Source organism: Paramisgurnus dabryanus, chromosome 22 (assembly GCF_030506205.2).
Source record: "Paramisgurnus dabryanus chromosome 22, PD_genome_1.1, whole genome shotgun sequence".
NCBI lineage: Eukaryota > Metazoa > Chordata > Actinopteri > Cypriniformes > Cobitidae > Paramisgurnus > Paramisgurnus dabryanus.
The window spans coordinates 15,591,056-15,612,593 of NC_133358.1; the positions used below are offsets into that span (position 1 = coordinate 15,591,056).

Below are 21,538 nucleotides of genomic sequence, written 5' to 3' on the forward strand. Positions count from 1 at the left end.
TTTCTGCCTTTTCTCTGACAAAAACACACCCAGTCTGACCTCAGTGGCACGCGTGTCAGCCGCACCCTCCTCAAGACCTTACTGTGACATATTTACACACACACTTAGAAAATTCCTAACTAAAAGACTAGAGGTCGACCGATTCATCGGATTTGCCGATGAATCGGCGCCGATAACGATAACAATAACAATCGTTCATCGGCAAAAATTCTGACCGATAGTTTTTTACGGTTGTGTTTGTTGCATAAGCAACACAGAAGACAGTGGGGAAGCTCTGATACTGCTCTGCATTATAAAGTGGTAGATCGCCCTCTACTGGTGAAAACTAAACCTTTAATGCCTCGTGGTGGTTGTTTGGACATGTGACGTGAACCTACACACCGCAGGGATCCAGTGATTTGCCGAACAGAGGATACATCGCAGGTGGATGAAAGAATAAAACCAAGTGAAAAGGTACACTACACTACAGTTCACGTTGTCATATTATCTAATAAAAATTATATACCCGTACAAGTAAGAAATAGATTAGATGCTGCATTGTTTGTAACTTGTATGTTTCCCAATAAGGCTGAGAGGATGCTAACTTTAATAGGCTACCTTAAGCGTAAAAAACCCAACAACACACAAATACAAAACAATGTATACATGTCTTGATTGTTGCTGCGTTTTGCCTGCCCTTAGTTAATACCACATTTCACATTTTTAACGTGTCATAGCCTATAATATCAATATTTAAAGCGTCAGATTAGAGAATGGCGTTTAGCATTCATGCAGCCGAGAGAAAAGTACAAACAGTTAAGGTTTGGTCTCCGATTATTTTTATCATCATTGAAATACACAATTTGTTATTTTGATTAGATTAATGTGGTCTTAAGGCATTATAAGAAATCACATGACTCGACAGTGCGATCGAGCTGCACAGTCAGATATGCGGTTTCTTTACACAAAGTCAGATGGGCCTGCACGAACTGCTTGTCCTTTTCACACAGCGCAAGTTCCTAAGTCAGTCTGATCTTGCGAGGTTTTATGATCGCTGTACACAGCGCAGTATAGTCAGATATAGCATGCTGTAAATGATAAACTTCTGATGGTAACATCATGCCCGATGAAAATTAAAAAACGCGCTCTGTAAAAAAAGTTTAAACCGCTCGTTTGTACACTCTAAAAAAAGGTGATTTGTGTTATCCTATTTAACACATTATGTGTTATTTTAACACATTGTGTCATTTTGTGTTGATTTTTTGTTCAAATAAATTAAAGGGACAATACAAGATGTGTTAAAACAACACAAAGTGTGTTGTTCCAAAAATAACACAGATGTGTCTATTTAAGGACAACACATTAAATATGTTGTTCTTAACTAGACACAACATGTGTTGTTTTAACACATTCATTATTAGAGTGATGACATGGTTAAAGTATTCCTGTATATAGTTATTAAATTTTAAATAAGTGCATTATATTACTGTTTTTATTTTTTAACATTTTAAACTTTTGATTATTTACTTTTACCTGTAATATTTTAACTCCTATTTTTAATGTTTTTAGATGGCAAAGGCTTTGAGGAAAGTACCAGTGTGGGAGTATTTTGTTGAAGTGTCACCAGGAAAGGCACAGTGTAATATCTGTGACAAAATAATCAGCATGGGCTCAGCTACATCTTCAGGTAAAAATACCACCAACCTGTGGAGTCACCTTAAGCATGTCCATCCAGAAGCCAGTGAAGAAGCTAAAAAGAAAAAAGACACAAAAGACCCTTCTCAACCCTCAGTATCCCAACTTTTTGACAAAAAAACAGAATGGAAGAATACAGATCCAAGGTCTGTCAGGATTGATGCAGCTGTCACAGAAATGATTGCTGTTGACAACCAACCATTTTCAGTGGTGTCAGACATCGGATTTAAAAGGCTTGTGACCCTTATGGAACCAAGGTACAGGATTAAAGATGAAAAATTCTACAGAACAAAAATGCTGGATGAAACGTATTCCAGAGTTTTGACCAAAGTAAAAAGTCTAGTGAAACAGGACAAAGCCCCTTTCATGGCCTTTACAACTGATTGCTGGTCTGGTACCACCGAATCCCTGATGAGCCTAACTGGCCATTTCATTTCTGAAGACTGGTCCAGAATGCAAGTGATGCTCAATGTCAAGCCAATGACTGGATCACACACAGGCAGTTATATCCAAGAAACATTCCTCAAAATGTTAGAAGATTGGGATATTGCACCAGAGCGTGTAGTTCTTGTCCTAAGAGATGGAGGAGCAAACATGGTAAAAGGAATGACTCTAGCTGAACTACCTCATGTAAGCTGCACTGCTCACACCCTTCAGCTCATTATCAATGATGGTCTATCTAGTCAGAGAGCTGTCCTGGATATTATTGGTATTTTGAAAAACTGTGCAACTCACTTTGGGCACTCTGTACTGGCCAAACAGAGGCTAAAGACCATTCAGGAGGAGCTGGGCCTTCCAGTGCACACCATCATCCAGGCAGTTCAAACTCGGTGGAACTCAACACTTCACATGCTGCAGAGAATGTACGAACAGAGACGGGCACTGAACGTTTATGCTGGTGAACACGGCCATATCTCCTGCTTATCTGCTTCACAGTGGGACATTGTCTGTAACTTGATTGACACGCTGACTCCTTTAGAAGAGATCACATTGGAGATGAGCCATTCTGAGTCATCAGCAGCATGCATTATCCCCAGTGTATCTGTTTTAAAGCTGATGCTGCAAGCAGAGGGTCCATACACGGGGGGGATTAAAACATTACGCAAGACAATGCTAGACAGCCTGTCAAAGCGATTCTCTAAGGCAGAGGAAACAAAATGTTTGGTCCTAGCAACTCTCCTTGATCCTCGATACAAGGGCCATGCCTTTGCCTCAGAAATAACACTGCAAAATGCAAAACTGTGGCTACAGCAGGAAGCTGAAGAGCATGGTGCACCCAGAGAAGAACGTCCGAGCTCTACTGCAGAAACACCTGAAGGGGATGAGGGTTCAGAATCAGATCCTGAGGCAAAGAAGCAGAAAATGCATCAGTCCACCTTACTGGACACACTGTATGCCAAGGTCCTTGGAGCCACAGCTATTTCTAAGGGGCTGTACAGCTTTGAAAGTGAGCTTGAATGCTATTTGTTGGAGCCTGTCATTGAACGTGGTGACAATCCTCTGCAGTGGTGGCAGAAAAATGAAGTGCGGTTTAAAACACTTGCACCAATGGCCAAGAAATTCCTGTGCCCCCCACCATCCACTGTGCCAAGTGAAAGAGTGTTCAGTGAGGTGGGCATAATTTATGACTCCAGGAGAAGCCGACTGACTGGACATCATGCTCAGCAACTGTGCTTTTTGCACTATAATTTAAAAAGTCTGAAGTTTGAGTATTAAAACGCACATGCCAAAACAAACTTTTCCTAGACTTTTTGACATTTTATTTTATATCTGTTTGATGTTCTTTGAATAAGTGATCTTTGTGAACTTTAGTTCAGTCTTGTTATTCTTATTTTAAGTTTTATATTTAATATATAAATATATTTTATTTAAAAATTTATACCAGGCATTTTCAGCCAATGCTGTATTTATTTTGTAACTTTTTTTACAATAGTTAATGTTATACTGTTTACATATTTTGAATCTGTTTTTATTGTTCTTTAGTGTGTTACTTGGGTTTAGTATTATTTTAATTGGCCTACTTTATTTGTTGGTTTTGTAATAAAGTATGTTTAATTTCAGTGAATGAGTGTTGTGTTTTGAATTCAGTAAATGGTCAAAAACTATCGGTTAATTTATCGGTTATCGGCAGTTAGGTCCCACTTAAGCTATCGTTATCGGCAAAATCCAATATCGGTCGACCTCTATAAAAGACACAAAGAAAGATTATACTGGAGAGAAATCTCAGGGCATAAGAGAGAGAATGAGAGAGGTGAAGACATATAGATGAGACGGTACAGATTAAGAAAAGCATGCAAAGACACTGCTGGCCTCCTTTAAGCATTGAATTAACCATCACTTCATTAAATCCTCATTTCTATATCAAAAAGACCTCTTCCAGCCATCACATCCTACCCACAATCCTCAGGATAATGAAATGGCCAAATCTGAGCAAAGTGTTACTGAGAGGAACGGTTATAAAAATCTTGGACTTGGCATAAATTAGGATATCTCTTGAAGTCATTAAAAAGTCTGGAGAGAAACTTTACACAAACTGAGAGATTTCAATAAAGGTGCTTGCTATCGTTTTATAATACTTCAGTGAACTGGGGATGACTACAAGCATACGTCGAGACCTACATCCGTAACCGAGATAATGTCTTTAATCACAGACACCATATGCTAATATTAAGGTTTATTCACAGAGAGAGAGAGAGAGAGAGAGAGAGAGAGAGAGAGAGAGAGACTTTGACTTTTAAACACACTTTTAATACCCATAATTAAAAACCATACAGATTACAGTTCTTAGATTTCAGCACATCACATTACCAGTTTTTAGATTTCAGCACATCACATTACCATATAAACAAGGGAGGAGGAAAAAAAAGGAAACAGTAAATAAATAAATAAATAAACATGATCCTCTACAAAAAAAATTCCAAATTCCCATCACAGTCAACATCACAAATACATTGATTTATAGCCCATTTATATTTAAAAGTTTCAAAATCATTAATAAGTTTATAAAAGGGATATTCAATTTTTAAACGTGATCTTATTAAGCCCCTGAGGATCGAGTCAACTTCAGATGATTCATTCCCGGACAATTTTTCTTTTCGTGACAGCCAAATGGCCATTTTTGCTTGTCCGAACAAAAAGTTCAACAATACATGAGACTCCTTTTTACTTTTTTGGTATTTAGGCCCGTATACAAAACACATGGGTGAAAAAACTACTCCCAGATTCTGACACCAATCATCTATTATTTGAAATAACAGTTGTAGTCTGGCACAATTTAAAAATAAATGAAAAACAGTTTCTTCTATACCACAGAAAGGACATCCCTCCCTCACCTGCGGATCAAGACGTGCTCTGTGTCTGTTAGTAGCTATTATACCATGCACTAACCTCCACTGAAGATCTCCAGTTCTTTTTTCAATGGGAGGTTTGTACAAGGTCCTCCAGCTGCCCCTGGGGGAAGCACTTAGTCCAAACACCTCTTGCCATTTAGACTCCTTAACATTTGTGAGAGCATTAAGATGCAATATCTTGACACACAAAGTATAAAGTAATTTTTTTCCTGTATTGCTGAAAGATCCTAACTCTGGCGTCTTAAAGGTTAATAGTCCACCCTCAGTTTCTTCCCAGCTTCCAGTATCAGCCTTAATTTCCAGTTCTGGAAAAACAATTGTGTCCATCTCTCCGTTAAAAGTTTCTAAGGAAAGTCTATAACTTTGTGGCAATAATTCTGATATCTGGGTCAAGATTTTCTTTGCCACACGAATCGATCTCATTCCTAGTTTTCCGGCAAAAACTTCAGCTGATATCCATTCACCTTCCGGTATCAAGTGTCCCATTTTGGTGATCTTTGCAGCCCAAAGACTTCTCCTAAGTGATGCATCTTTAAAAATATCCAGATTCAATGCAGAGTTAAAAAGTAGCGGTTCTTCTCTCTGCCACAAACTTTGTACATTATTTGACTCTCTGGAAAACTTGAAAAGTGTCCATGCTTTAAGGAGTGATCTGTAAAATGGTGTTAGTCCGGCAAGATCTAACTTGTTAACCTCCATCAGGAACAGGTGTCGATCTAGTCCCATGTTGCCTGCTTTCCTCAATAAGGTACACGCTATCCCAGCCCAGCTCACATCCTTTCCGTAAAGAAGTCTCTGAGCCACTTGGAGTCTGAAGGTCCTTACTCTAGACTTAATGTCAACTAGACCTTGTCCTCCTTCCTGTCTGTGTAGATAAAGTACCGGTGCCTTTAACCAATGCTGGCCTGACCAGAAAAAATCCACCAGGCATCTCTGGATTTGTCTTACAAGGTCTTCTGGAGGTTCAAGGATCATCATTCTATGCCAGAGTGAAGAGGCTATGAGATTATTACATATTAGCACCCTTCCCCTGTAGGACAGCTGGGGCAGCAACCATTTCCAATGAGACAACCGTGCACGTACTTTCTCCAGCAGGCCCTCCCAGTTTTGCTTTCTGTACTCATTTGTCCCTAAAAAAACTCCCAAATATTTAAAACCGGCCCTTCCCCATTGTAAACCACCAGGAAGTATTGGATGTTTAACAATTTGGCCACACCACGCAGCATCGCTTTTGGACCAATTAACTTTGGCTGATGATGCCTTTCCGTAACACTCTAAAGCATTCTTTACAACCTCAACATCATTTTCTCCTCTGATTAAAACTGTAACGTCATCTGCATATGCAGATAATTTAACAGATTGCAGAGTGTTCAAGAAATTAATTTGTAAACCCGTTAGTTCTCTCCTAAGTTTACATAACAAAGGTTCAATAATTATACTATACAATTGACCCGAAAGGGGACAACCCTGTCTAATTCCCCTCTCAATTTTTACAGGAGTACTTAGGCCACCAGCAATTTTTATCAAACATGTTGCTTCAGTGTACAATAACCTTATCATTGAAATAAAATTATCACCAAAACCAAAAGCCTTTAAAGCATCAAAAAGAAAAGTGTGATCCACCCTATCAAAGGCCTTCTCTTGATCTAAAGATAAAAACCCCATTTCAATGTTATTATCAAAAGCATAATCATACAAATCTCTTACTAAATGTAGGTTATCTACAATAGATCTATCTTTTATGCAGTAAGACTGATCCTTATGTATGATTTCATCTAATACAATATTTAACCTATTCGCCAAACATTTAGAGATGATTTTATATTCTGAGCACAAAATTGCTATAGGTCTCCAATTCTTCATAAGGGTTAAATCCCCCTTCTTTGGTAATAACGTTAAAACTGCACGCTGAAGGCTCTTAGGAAGAATTTTTTCCGTAATGCTTTTTTTTAAGGACTTCAAAAAAGGCTTGTCCAAGAATAGGCCAAAAAGCCTTATAGAATTCGGCAGACAATCCATCTATCCCAGGTGCACGACCTACAGAAAGTCCCATAACGGCAGCCGTGACTTCTTCATAAGTAAGTTCAGTCTCTAAGATATTTTTGTGCTTTGAGGTTAAAACTGGAAGATCATAAAGCAGATCATTCCTACATTGATCATCTGACTTTTCAGAGGTGTATAGCTTAGAATAAAAGTCCACAGCAATTTTACGCATCTCCGTTTGATCAGAAGTGTCCTGTCCATTGCAATCTTTCAAACAATACATCAATTTTTCTTGACCTTTTTTACGTTCAAGGTTAAAAAAGAAGGAAGTAGGAGCATCCATATCTCTTACAGTTACAAATCGACTTCTCACAAGGGCTCCTTTCACTCTTTCATTTAAAATTGAGCTCAGCAAGTTAGTCTTTTCTGTCCACAGGTTTTTAAGGTATACAGAGTCATTTACAATCATATTTTGCTCTACACCAATAATTTCTTTTTCAAGGCATTCCAGTGACTTTTTGATACAAAGTGATGAATGTGATAAATATTGATGACAAAAATTCCTTATTTGTACCTTCCCTATTTCCTACCATTGAATGCAATTCTCATAGCAATCCTTCTCATTTTTCCACGACTCCCAAAAATTTTTAAAATTCTCTAGAAAATTCTTGTCTTCTAATAATTTAGCATTAAAATGCCAGAAATGACTTTTATGTATTCTTTTTAATAGAGTACATTCCATGGTAACAACTTTGTGATCAGACATTGAAATAGGAAAAATATTTGAATTTATGACTCTACTTCTCATATTACATGATGTATAGAGTCTATCCAAACGTGCAGCAGAAAAATTCTCTTTACTAATCTTCACCCATGTATATTGACGTGAAAGAGGATTGTGTTCTCTCCATACATCAGATAGGTTTAGATTTTTTATCACATTAGCTAAACAAAGAGCACTCTGTACATGAGGTTCTTCACCATTTCTATCCTGTATGAAATTCAAGGTACAATTAAAATCTCCCCCCAATATAATAAGATCACCTTCAGGTTGTTGCCTTAAAAAATCCTCTAATTTATTAAACAATCGAATTCTCTCTGCACCTGTATTTGGAGCATAAATATTCACAAAAAGAAAAATAAGATTACTAATTTCTGCTCTCACAGTCAGCAACCTTCCAGGATCAATTTCATTTTTTGACAAGATTTTCACTTTAACAATAGGAGAAAAAAGTACTGCCACACCAGCACTCAAATTGGAGCCGTGACTAAGAATATGCTCTCCTTCCCACCATAGGCCCCAATCAGCCTCATTGCTTTGATCACTGTGGGTCTCTTGTAAAAAAAACACTCCTATATCTTTCAATTGTGTGATCTCTGAAAGTAACTTATTCTTTTTCCCATCCCTCATTCCATTAATGTTTAGTGATCCCACCCGTAGGACTTCCATAAGAAAGAGGGAGAGAAAGAGAGAAAAAGTACAGAAATAAGAGAAATTAACAGTCATCATGATTATTAAGCTTTTCTTTTGTCTTTCCCCTCGTCATTCGTTCTTTCCCTATTTGTTTTCCTTGCCTAATAACAGTCATGTGTTTTTTTAAACGAAACCTCTTTTGCTGTGAAAGCTCATCAAAGGTACTTGTTTTCCTTGCCCAAACAACAGAGGCAACAAACTTTTCAAGATCTGGAAAAAAATCACTGACCTCTACACCTGCTTTACCTTTTGTTTCATCTAAAAAAGAATTTATCTCCTCTAACGTATACATATCCTTTTCAGCCACTCTTACTATATCAGAATTATCAGACCACTGATCATCATTTCTCAAAACAATATCAGAACATTGGGACATATCATCTACCTCATCAATTGTGTTTTCTTCAGAAACTCCTGCTTTGGTTTCTTCGAATTCACTCGTTCTTTCAACAGCTAACGTTATCTGAGCATTACTCATCTCATTCACACCAGTCACATCAGTTGTATCAGTTAACATTGCAGTCTCAGAAACCGGCTGCTCAATACTCTCAGCATTAAGATTAACATCACTCACCTCTTCTGAGGCTGTTTTCTCCTGCGTCTGAAGTGTTTGCTTTTCTGTAACCTGTTGAAGTTGGCTCACAATGTGTGCATCTCCACGCGATGTAGACGGCTGCTGATCGTCTTTGTGTGGGCACGTAAAGCGTTTGTGCCCTATATCACCACACTCAAAACACTTTAAATTTTCCGTGCTCGCGTAAATCATATACGAATTATCTCCTTGATTGACGCGGAACGAAACTTCCAGAGTACGCTCTGGTGAGGTCAAAAACATAAATACTTGGCGGCGGAAAGAAGTGACATGTTTAAGCGCGATGTTTTTGCAGCCTAAAGGAATCATTCGTACCGGGCTTGCTATTTTTCCAAATCTTTGAAGCTCTTTTATAATGACATCATTACTGATAAAAGGTGGTACGTTCGAAATCGTGATTTTTGTTGATGGGGCGGATAATGGTGTAACTGGGACAAAAAGTTCTTTAACCCATAAGCCGCTCACAGTCAACTGATTTATCAACGATTCAGCATTCAGAAAAACAACTGCTGCTTTGTTCATCCGTGAAGCTGAAACGATATTGTCATAACCTACTTGCTCTCCCACCGCTACCAACAACTCTTCTATTGTCACGCCAGGCTCTGGTACACACCTGCACCCATTTCTGAGTGATAGATTAGGCGGTGTTTGTCGCACACAAAACCGTAACCTTTTTTTTTTTTTAACTTAGATCGAAAAAACGAGGGGAAAAGAAAAAAGAAAAAAGAAAAGAAAAAGTATAAGAAAAAAGTGAAAAGAATTGCACAATCACTCTGAGACGCGCACTCAGTCCTCCTCACCCGCACTCCCAACATGCAACACGCAGAGAGAGAGAGAGAGAGAGAGAGAGAGAGAGAGAGAGAGCAACTGTTAGGAGACTTAATAGAAGAGACAGATACACCAAGAGACAGTCAATCAGAGTGATGGATGAAGAATAAACATACTAATGCTGACTTAGAAAGAAGGTGAATGGGACATGCTGAGTGAAGAAGACACAAAAGCAAAAGTACTAGAGGACAGGAGTACGGTGAAACGGGAGCAAGAGAGTAAAAAAGACATATAGCATTGTAATGACTTCACACAGTTGGACAGGGGCATTTTGAGGTCATGCCTTCCTGTTAAGTTCGGACCCTATAACAGGACCCAGAAGAACTCGACACTAAACACCATCTGTTTCTCCTGAACACAGCTGTGTGTCCATGTGATATTCAACAGCTTTTCTTTATGTCTCAATGACTTAAAATTAAAAGTACACAACGTTCCAACCTGTGCGGAACAACTTGAAATAAAAGACACATTTTTATGATAAGGATGGGTGCTGGTTCTATCCTCCACAATAAATCTAAGTAATGAGCATTATAGAATTACTCCGCTTTCTTAAAAAAATCCCAATGATTTACTCACACCCATGTCTTTTAAAATGTTGTTCAATCGAGAAGAAACATTCCAGGATTTTTCTCATTTTAATAGACTTTATTGGACCCCAACAGTTTGCAGTTTAAATGCAGTTTAAACGAAACGAAACTTCAATGGGCTTTTAACAATCCCAAACAAGGCATAAGGGTCTTATTTTGTAAAATAATAGTAATTTTTGGCAAGAAAAATTAAAAATATGCACTTTTAAACCACAACTTCTTGTTTCGACAATCGTTTCGCTAGATAAGACCCTTATGATACGGTTAGGATCATTTAAAGGGATAGTTCGGCCAAAAACGATATTAAACCCATGATTTACTCACCCCCAAGCTGTCCGAGTTGCATATGTCCATCGTTTTTCAGACAAACACATTTTCGGATATTTTAGAAAATATTTGAGATCTTTCAGTTGATTAAATGTGTTACGGGGTCCACCCATAGTCCACGACCTTCAAGTCCAAAAAAAGTGCGTCCATCCTTCACAAATTAAATCCAAACGGCTCCAGGATGATAAACAAATGTCTTCTGAGGGTAATCCGCGCGGTGTTGTTGTCCATATTTAAAACTTTATTAACGAAAATAAATACCTTCCGGTAGCGCCCCCAACTTAGACTCCTCTGTATTCAGGAGAGAGTATTAGCGTAGTGTACGCACTTTTCTTAGTGACGTATGACAAATTCGGAGGGTGGGGGCACAGAGCAGCAGCAGAGTAGCCTCCGAAGGCTGCATAAGCTCTTAATGTGAATGTGGACGCGACTAAGATGGCGGCGCTACCGGAAGGTAGTTATTTTCGTTTATAAAGTTTTAAATATGGATATTTCTACAACAACACCGCGCGGATTACCCTCAGAAGACCTTTGTTTATCATCCTGGAGCCGTTTGGATTTAATTTGTAAAGGATGGACGCACTTTTTTTGGACTTGAAGGTCGTGGACTATGGGTGGACCCCGTAACATTACATTTAATCAACTGAAAGATCTAAAACATTTTCTAAAATATCCTAAAATGTGTTTGTCTGAAAAACGATGGACATATGCAACTCGGACAGCTTGGGGGCAGTGTTGTGTGTAACGCGTTACAAAGTAACGCGTTACAGTAACGTAACTACTTTTTTGAGAAAAAAGTAGTGTAACGCGTTACTACTGAAAATTTGGTAACGTAACGTAGTTCATTTTCCAATTCAGCGCAACGTTACTTTTGGTTAGATTTGACAGCGACACTGCCATCTGCGCGCTTGCACAAAGTCACAAGGTCCACACACATGACAGAGGCTCGTATCAGTCTGCAAAGAAATCATGGCAAGCAAGAAGCAGCTGACGCTAACTTTTGAGGGATGGAGGCATCTTAATTTTAATCAATGTTTTATCAACCAATTACCTGATTTTAATAAGAAATAAGTTAAAGAAAACGATTCAGCTTCATATTTATGTTTAAATGAAATAATTTTTTTAAACATAAATATAAAACTAAATCGTTTTCTTTTATTTATTTCTTATTTATTAAATTCAAGCAATTGGTTGATAAAACATTGATTGAAATTAAGATACAATTAATACAAAACGAAATTCACTTTAGAGAAAGGTTTCTACGAAAACAAACTTAATAAAGTGGTCAAAATCATGTCTACCCACTCCGTTTGAAGTGAATTTCGTTTTGTATCAATTGTATCTTAGCATAGCATCTCGGAAGATCGTGCTTGTTAAATAGCTCTGTGGCTATACTGCACTGAAGCGGCAGTTTAAAATATAAACCCAGAATTCAGCGAACGTCAAGAACAAGAAAACGGAAACAACAATCAGACAGAGACGCGGAATTTACATAATGTTACACAGACCATGTTTAAATTTCAATGTTTCTGCACAGATATACCAACTTGTTCACTTTGTTTGGTATTAATAAGCTGCGCATTGGAGTGCTGGCCGCGGTGCTGAAGACGCGCTCGGACGGAGTACTGGTGGCAGCACAGATATTTACGTGCAACCTATTGGAAACTATTAATCGTCATTATATAATTATTATTCGTTATTTTACTTTATTACTTCCACTTAAGAAGAGTTCTGCACTTTTTATTTCAATATTTCTCTTTATATAAATACTATTTTGTACTTAAATCTATAATTTTATTATTTTACTAACCCAACTAACTCATCTGGGCTTTCCGATAGGTTGCACGTACTGTAAGGGGAAAAGTATAGCTTTCTTCCACTTGAGAAGAGTTCTGCACTTTTAAACTTAAAAAAATATCTCTTTACAAAAAAAATAGATTTCCAATAGATTGCACGTAGAGATCTGTGTATATGCGCCATCACGCGTCTTCAGCACCGCGGGGAGCAGCCAGCACTCCAATGTGCAGCTTATTAATACCAGACAAAGTTGGTATTTCTGTCCAGAAACATTGAAATTTATACATGGTCCGTGTAACGTAATTTAAATCCCGCGTCTTGGCCTTATTGTTTTTTTCTTGTTCTTGACGTTCGCTGAATTCTGGGTTTATATTTTAAACTGCCGCTTCAGTGCAGTATAGCCACAAAGCTATTTAACAATGAGCACAATCTCCCGAGACACTACAACATGCTACTAATAATTCATTAATAAGAGCTGTTTTCTTGTACACAATTAAATATTTTAAGTTAAATGTACAGTGTTAAAACATGTAAAAAAAGACAAGATTTTAACAATGTCAAGATCAAATGCCTGAGTAACAGGGTATTGTGTGTATGTCTTTGTGTGTTTGTGTGTGTTTCCAAAATATTTTCAAAATACAGGCAACATAAAAGTAACGCAAAAGTAACGAGTAACGTAAAAAGTTACTTTCCAAAGGCGGTAACTAAGTAAAGTAATGGATTACTTTTTTTAAAAGTAACGAGTAACGAGCAAACACTACTTTTTTAAAGTAACTTCCCCAACACTGCTTGGGGGTGAGTAAATCATGGCTTTAATATCATTTTTGGCCGAACTATCCCTTTAAAGGCCTTGAAACTGCGATTTTAAACTGCTTTATGTTGGGGTCCAATAAAGTCTATTAAAATGAGAAAAGTCCTGAAATGTTTTCCTCAAAAAACTTAATTTCTTCTCGACTGAACAAAGGAAGACTTCAACATTTTGGATGACATGGAGTAATCCTTTAAGCAATCTGCTAAATCAATTACACTAAACTCACTATGGTTATATTCAGTGTCAATCACTTTTGAAAAGGGAGGTTAAGATGTAGTACAGTGGCGGCCGGTGACTTCTTTTTTTGAGGGCGCTTGATGCGAAGTTTGTCACAACATGTATGTAGCCCGTCATGTGTGTGGTTCCATATTTCAAAATATGTGTTCTGCACGTCGAGTTATCCTATGTGCATCACGTGTCTTGTCAAAATAAGTGCCTGCTGCAGATGCGTCTAAAGGGTTTATGATAAAAGAGACGCTCGCGATTGCCAGATACTCACATAATCTCATCAGAGTTTAGTGTCATGGGAGTGTATTTTTTGAACATGAGCGTCTCTTTTATCATAAACGGTTTTGACGTGTGTGCAGCAGGCACTTATTTTGACAAAACATGTGATGCACATTGTTCACATGTTACAACAAACACGAGCAACACACATGACACAATTTGAATTTGCGCCCCTCGGATGAGCAGATGGCATTGAGCATGGCAGGGCAACGTTTTAGGCATTCAGCATTTGATCATTTAGCATTTTGAGTATTCTGACCAGCATTTGATAATGATCGACATTTAAAAGGGCAAGAGAAACAAATAAAGCGCGTGGAGTGAACATAGCCAAAAGAATATTCAGATCCATTGTAAGCTACATCACAAATAGTAAATGGTCTCAGCTACACACTGCATGTTTAAAGCAGCGGTTCATATTGAAAAGCTTTGGGCGACACCCTCTACACCCTTCAGCTGCACTGTCCTCAGTCACATGGATCGGGTATAATTACAGAGAAATATTATTACCAAAACATAAACATGAACCCTGTGCCAAGACACTTGGATTCTTTGGGGTCCTGAGGAATGACTTTAATAAACTTTATTGACTTGCTGAATGTGTTTTGGTCCATGTGTGCACTTCAATGTGTGTTAGGTATAAGGCATCAAAGAAATTCTCGCACACTGCTGTAATGTTATTATGGGGAAAGTCTAGTGTTTCATGTTTAGAAAAGTGTTATTTTGGGCAAAATAGGATTAGAAGAACCGACAATACTGGCACAAACAACACAGTATCACATGGATTCATTCATACACACATACTGTACTGTATAAATGCTCTGAACCTCAGTGATTTGCATATCGTAATGAATGATTCAGGTCAACCTACTGTGTGCTAACAACATGTTGCCGAAATCAGGTTTGTTACCTGAGCTGCTGGGCTTTGAACATCAAAGACGCCTGGAAGTCTCCTAGTGTGTAAGTTCAACAAATGGGAGTATACTATCATAGTGTATGTTTGAGATTAAAATATGTAAAGCTTTAGCGTTGGGGCCGGGACATACCAAACCAGCGGCTGTTTTATTAACTTATTAAGGGGAAAAAAGACGTGGAAATGCCCCACACGTTGTTTTGGCAACCACCAGCATAAAACAAGGTGATAAAAGTTTTAAAGCATTGCAAATTTATAGACGTAGTCTTTCCTGAAAAATTCCAGGAAAGTATCCAACTAGTTGACTGACCATTTATTTATCCCAATTCATTTAGTCTCCCTATTGGAAAAACATACGCTTGCACTGGTCAAATACAGGCTGCCAAGAGGTCTAAAAGTTGTCAGCCAGTGTCAATGGAAAACTGGGCACTCATGCATTCAGAATAAAGTTGACAGAGTTTGGGAAAGACTTTTTTGAATAAAATTCTGTCTGACTGAGTATAACTCTCTTGTAAAGTGGATTTGGGATATGAAATTGCACTGAATGAAACTAATAAATCTAGTGGTTAGCATTTTGCAGCTCATTCTGGCTCCCAGGAGAAATGTGTAAAATCCAGCCCACCCTGTTGGCTGCCTCTCTTCGTGTTTATTTCACAGTGTCTGAGCATGTATATGTCTACAAGCGTGTATGAGAAGTTCTGTAAGAGGTACTGATAAAGAGTCACTTTCAAATCCCTTTTTTAATCCATATAAAAACTTTGTATTTATATGTTTGGCTTTTTGGGTACTTGGGCCACAATTTTGAAAAGGTTCAGGACATTTTAAGTTATGCTTACTGTTGAAAAACATCTTAAAAATTGGGAAAATAATCATCTGGTTGTCTTGGTGTAAACTTTATAATTGCAAATCTGTAATAACGGTGACTTAATTCGTATGTGTTTACTCGCTCTATAACCATGCGCGACTTGCGAGTATACCAAAACAACAATGGTGGCCTACAGGACTGTGTTTGTGCTGCTCAAGATATTGGGCTCTATCATAAACCCAGCGCAATGCAAGTGTCTTTTTTGCTAGTTTCAACACGCCACAATTATCATTTTCACGTTTAGCGCCACGTTGTTTAAATAGCAAATGCATTTGCACCCAATTTTGCGTCCATGGGCGTTCTGGTCTGAAAACGAAGTGTGTTCAGGCACAATGTTGGCGCGTTGCTATTTTGAGGCAACTAAAATAGACAACGCCATTGACCAACTAAAACCTGGTATAAAGTCAATATGTTTTTTGTTATTTAAAGAGTGCGTTAGTAATATGCGCCTATAAATGAGATGACAACACACTTTTACTTTTACAAAAATGGACAGCACAGAAAAGTTTTAAAAAACATAAACAGTTTCAAAACGAATGAAAAAAACGCAACTGGCTTTTAAACGGGATGAGAGCTGAGACTCTCATTGGTTTATTGCATGTTACGCCCAAAACACACCTACTACTCATTACGAGAATAGGAATAACCCTTTTAGGCCGTGCACTTGGCACACAAACCATTTTTCCCCACGTTTAATTAGCAAAAGTGGAATCGGACATGGCCGTTTAGACCGTGTGCCATGCACTTTAGACCATGTGCTTCGATTGTTAAAATAGGGCCCATTGAGTTTATTACCGCTTCTAAGTTTACAAAATTTTAATCCAGCGGAGTAATAAACTTATCCATAATTGGTCTAAACAAAACTGCTTGATGCTTTCGACATCTTGCTACCTTGTATTATCTATCTGTTGAAAAATGCATATGTGCACAGGCACGAAGTGTTTCTTTACAAAGTAACATTGCCTTCTACTGGCCTGGCACACATAATACAGCGTTTTTAGTTGTGTTTTGTGTAAAGCTGATGCTTGACACAGCACTGGCATGTGTATAACCTTATTCACACAGCACTTTGGTCCCAGAACATTTCTGTAAAATTGGCAAACAGGCTTCTGTGTGAACACAAACAAACCGGTAAATGTTCTAGGATCGCTCCCAGAAAGAGAACCTATCACTCACTCCTTATGATCTTGTCATAAACATGCACGAGCATGGTATCTCGAAAGAGAAATTACAGATAATTAGCAAACTTCAGATGCTGTGGAAAAAACCTACCAAGTGTAGGAATTTAAAATCGTCACGTGCCTTTTTGAGATTTTTACGATGGCACGCACATACTCCATCATTGAAAATCATTGGCAGTGTGAATTGGCAGGACGACATTTTTGCTTAAAGTGTGAATTTTTAAAAATGCTAATTTCCTGTTTTTTACTACATTGTTGTCGTGTAAACATATCCTTAGAAATAATCCACAGTCAAGCATGCTTCAAATTAAATGAAAATGTAAAAATCTAGTTTGCAATATACAGACTGATCTGTGCATTTGTTCAGCACATGTGTCTTTCTCAATGTGTGTGTGGCCATGTGCTCCTGTACTCCCCTCTGCAACATTTTTATACGAATGTTTAGTCTGTCGTTAATGCTGCAGAATTGAATAGTTAATTTTTGTGGCCGTGGCGGTCATATTAAGTGCTTCTTACCGTGAGAACAGCCCCAACATTTCAGAGGAGTGAAAGAGAAACCTCTCATTTACCTCTTCACTTCAAGTGTGATTCATACCTTCCTGACCAGAGGAATGAGATGAGAGAAACAGAAATCAGCTGCATAACAGCCTGAGACAATGCTCAGGATTTGCATTAAGGTGGAGGCTGCGGTGCCGATGTTATTTTAGAAGGTGGAACTTAAGAGCCTTTGCAAGGCGAGCAGTAAATCTGCACAAAAACAGATGCAAATGATGTCTGGGGAACACAGTTACTTTAAAGTGTGGAAATCCTTTTGCTCTTCATATAATAAACGTACATGTATCTTTCCAGCCATTTTGGATTATTATTTCTTAAAGAAAAAATGATTTCTGTCATCATTTACTCTACCTTACGGCATTCAAAACCTATATACGTTTTTCTGTGGTAAGCATAAAATGCAAGTATATAGTGACTACTATGTGTCATCACTCCAAAAAAAGCCCAGTAAAAGTACAATCACTAAAATTTAAAGGACCTGTAACTAAATTTTCATGGATGGGCTCACAGGGCCATTGGAAGGCTATCTCTCATACCAGGGTCAGGGACAACTTTACTTGGTTGTTCCCCCTGAAGACTAAATCTTATGAAGCCATAATTCTTGTACAAAGTACTCTTTTTAAATTGACTGCATGTTTAATTAAACTTCCCTTATTGATTTCCTTAAACTTTTCCCTTATTTCTTTCTATCCTTTCATTCTTTCTCCTTACAAGTTACTCACATATCCGCCCACTTTGCCATCTCATTAACACAAACATGATATACAAGGACAATCTCAGCAATTTATCAAAGTAAGGAAAAATATAGCCACTGTAGACTCATTTGGATGCAGCATTGAAGGGTGAAAACTGCCAAACATTCACAGGAAAAGAGAGGCTGTTTACACAACACCATTTTCAAATAAAACTTTAGACTTTTAAACAATTTAGGCCGTTTATTTATGAGTGTCACGATTTCTATTTTAAATTGAAATCGATCAAAAATTAAGACACAACCTCGAACTTCAAATTAAAAAAATGGAATTGCCGATGCTGGCACGCCCCCATGTCAAGTCCGGTTGGCAATCCAAGCGAAGAAAAAAACACGTGTTGAATGCTGCGAGTAAACCTCCTCTAACTTCGCTAGCTACAGCCAGTCAAAAGATAGCATGGCAGATGCAGGAGACACCACACGAGCTGCTCTATACATGGGAAACAAAAAACAGCAAGCGCCTCCCGCCTTCAGATAAAAACAATCAGAGCATGCATTGGTCGATTCTCTGAACTGAGATCTGTTTAAGTTTCACAACAACTTATTTCAGTTGCTTAAAAGTTATGAAAACCGCATTTAAGCATGACTTATTGGGGTGTAGTCTCACAATCTCATCTGATGGTAATAAAAGCGTGTTTTTAAGGTGCAGAGTACTGACAGGAATGTTCATCTGACAGGAAGTTTTGTTTTATCAGGTATGTGCGTGTACCATATTTTTCCACTGGCAGCATGACTAACATGGCAGGATATCTCTGGGTTCAAGGTCAGATATTATATTTCATAAAAGTCTAGTCTAAAAATGGCATAGCAACGTGTTCTTTCAAAAAATTTAAAAAGTAAAAATCGAGAATTGAATCGAACTGTGATATTAGAATCGAAATCATGACACCCCTATTATTTACACAGCAACAGCACTGTGCGGTCCTTAAAAAAAACTTTTAAAATCAAGTTTTACTACAAAAACACAAATTCGTGAAAAACGTTGGCGTAATGCGGGAAAGTTGGCGGAGCCTGCCGTCAACATATTGGCAGTGCCTCACTTGCGGATAACTAAAAATGGGCAAAGAGGCAGGACGTGGGTGGAGCTGAGGTGCCTGGTTGCTAGACGGTAGTGACAGCAGCGGCAATTCACCTGTCACTCAAGTGACCACGCCCTTAATTATGCAGAACTTTAAGGCTTAATATCATTTAAAGTGACACTTTGTAGTTTTCAACCTTCATAATATATTTTCAAGACCCTTGTGATGGTACATCGACTTAAAATAGGTTGAATGACATGTCCACCATAGCCTGATGTGGTCTCGTACTTTAAAAACTTGGGGTTTTGGGTTGTAACCAGAGGACAAAAATTAACTACAAAAATTGCTTTAAGGCATACGTCACTTCCTCCACTTCCTCAATTTCGGACGTAAGAGCGCAACTATTTATTTTCCTGATGTTTTTGTCATGGCCGAAGCAGCAACTAAGAAAAAGACACCCAAGGTTTTGTCAGAGGAGACCAGAAAGAGAAAAGGGGAGAGTGAAAGAATAAAAAAAGGACGAGGATCTAAAGGAGGAGGAGAGGTACCTGACCAATGCTGACTTGGCCGTCATGCTTTTGGACTAGTCAGTAATGTTATATTGCTTGCATATATAAGTCCTGTCTGGTGCCCGAACACTAATTGGAGAGTTTAGAAAGAGACTTATATCACGTGACATTGTGGCCCCATGGTAACCTCATGGACCTTCGACACGGACGATCCGGGTGCGATTCCCCTTTAAGGTATTTTTTAATATAAACTTTAACCAAGCAACCACCATTACAACTGGCTTGTAAACGTGAGCTACACAATCTTTTGGCATTTTAAAAAAATAAAACCCATGAAATTATAATATGACATGCTGAAAGGCCCATTTTGTGACCTAAAGAGTTATCTTCTTTTCCTTTGTGACGGTGCTGCAGCGCTTTTGGCCTCTAGGGGCGCTAGACTTGAAAAATACATGTCTAGCACCCCCTAGTGGCCAAAAAGTTCCACGGTGTGGCTTTAATGAGATGACTTACCAAAACATTTACCCCCCCAGTTGTAATACAGAGCAAAATTAGCTATAAAGACCAAAAACACTTTGTACTAAACTGTAAACATATTCATTTCTGCTGTAAAGTTGTGCATTTTAACAAGGGGCGACTATGGGATTGACTCTAGTGGCCAGTCAATAAATTGCAGTTTAAGTCACTTTCATGTTAGCTTTACGATAGAGACCTGAAGGTTGCCCCTTGATTTAGACATCACAGGACAGGACATTGCTTACTACTGGCCTTGCATGTATTATTTGATGTTTGTGTTGGGGATTATTTTGCCAATGTTGTTATCTGTATGTTTAAAAACGCAAAGGAAAAACGTGTAAGGTTGATTTAGTCTATGGGTCGGTTTACCCTGTGTTGGGGTGATATAACAAGTGTCTGTACTGTCAAAGAGAACATAGTGTCCTATACACACACACACACACACACACACACACACACACACACACACTAAAAGTTTATCTCCATGAGTAAGTGGATAAGTTGGTGCTCATGCTGTGAAAGTGTTTCTAACACGGCATGATCCCACACTGTAAGAGCCAATCAGACACAGTCTCAGACGGCTTTATCACTTCCAACACACGCACACATTCTGGTTTCCATGTTTTGTGGGGACAAGAAAACTTTCTGCTACTTCACATTTTCAAGAAACATCATTCTGTTTGATTTATAAGCTTGTTTTCTCATGGGGACCTCAAAATGCCCCCACAAGGTCATAAAAACACTGGTATTCCTATCTTCACAACGTGATAATTACACATGCACACAAACACTTTTATTTCATATCTGGCCCAATATTCTCCTCACCCATTAATTTCATTGTGTCTTGTTTTTCGGAAGACCAATAAAGTTGCCTACCAAATATCACTTATCCATAAGATGTATTAAAGGGATGTTGAAAAGAGCAGACACTTTTGGCATGTCGTCTGTAATACAGCAGCTTAACTGTGAGACTCGACTGAAGGTCAAAGATCCCCACGTGGGGAAAAACTATAAAGAAACTCGGGGGGAAAGAGCTTCCAGAAGAATTATTGGGCGGAATGATGTAAGCGGTTGTCTGTGATCGCGGGGTTATCTAAACGCCCCCGTTCTGAAGTTTCATCAGGAGCTCAATTTGATATATTAGCTGTCCTCAAGTGGACGCAAAGAGGGTGGGGGGGAAGGATGGAGTGGGGGTGTTCAGAAAGTGATCCGGTAGTTTTTAAGTTCTCTCCCCTCTTCCGTTTGGAGAAACCTGATACCTATCTAAATATGTGTGGCATCCCAGTGCATGTTCAACAGTAT

General features: G+C 38.4%; 2 protein-coding genes across 2 annotated transcripts in view; one reads left to right on the forward strand and one right to left on the reverse strand.

The window, feature by feature from the left end:
- Positions 1 to 21,538, reverse strand: part of LOC135785460 (sickle tail protein homolog) — a 155,350-nt gene that overhangs the window by 125,300 nt on the left and 8,512 nt on the right. The window lies entirely within an intron of this gene.
- LOC141281434 (zinc finger BED domain-containing protein 4-like) lies at positions 133 to 3,862 on the forward strand. The gene is made up of 2 exons (XM_073813197.1): positions 133 to 453; positions 1,549 to 3,862. The coding sequence occupies exon 2, from the start codon at positions 1,549 to 1,551 to the stop codon at positions 3,388 to 3,390; it is 1,842 nt and encodes a 613-aa protein (XP_073669298.1). The 5' UTR covers positions 133 to 453; the 3' UTR covers positions 3,391 to 3,862.

Bases quoted from the DNA above. Each gene is read 5' to 3' on its own strand.
- LOC141281434 (XM_073813197.1), top strand. From the start codon at position 1,549: ATGGCAAAGGCTTTGAGGAAAGTACCAGTGTGGGAGTATTTTGTTGAA.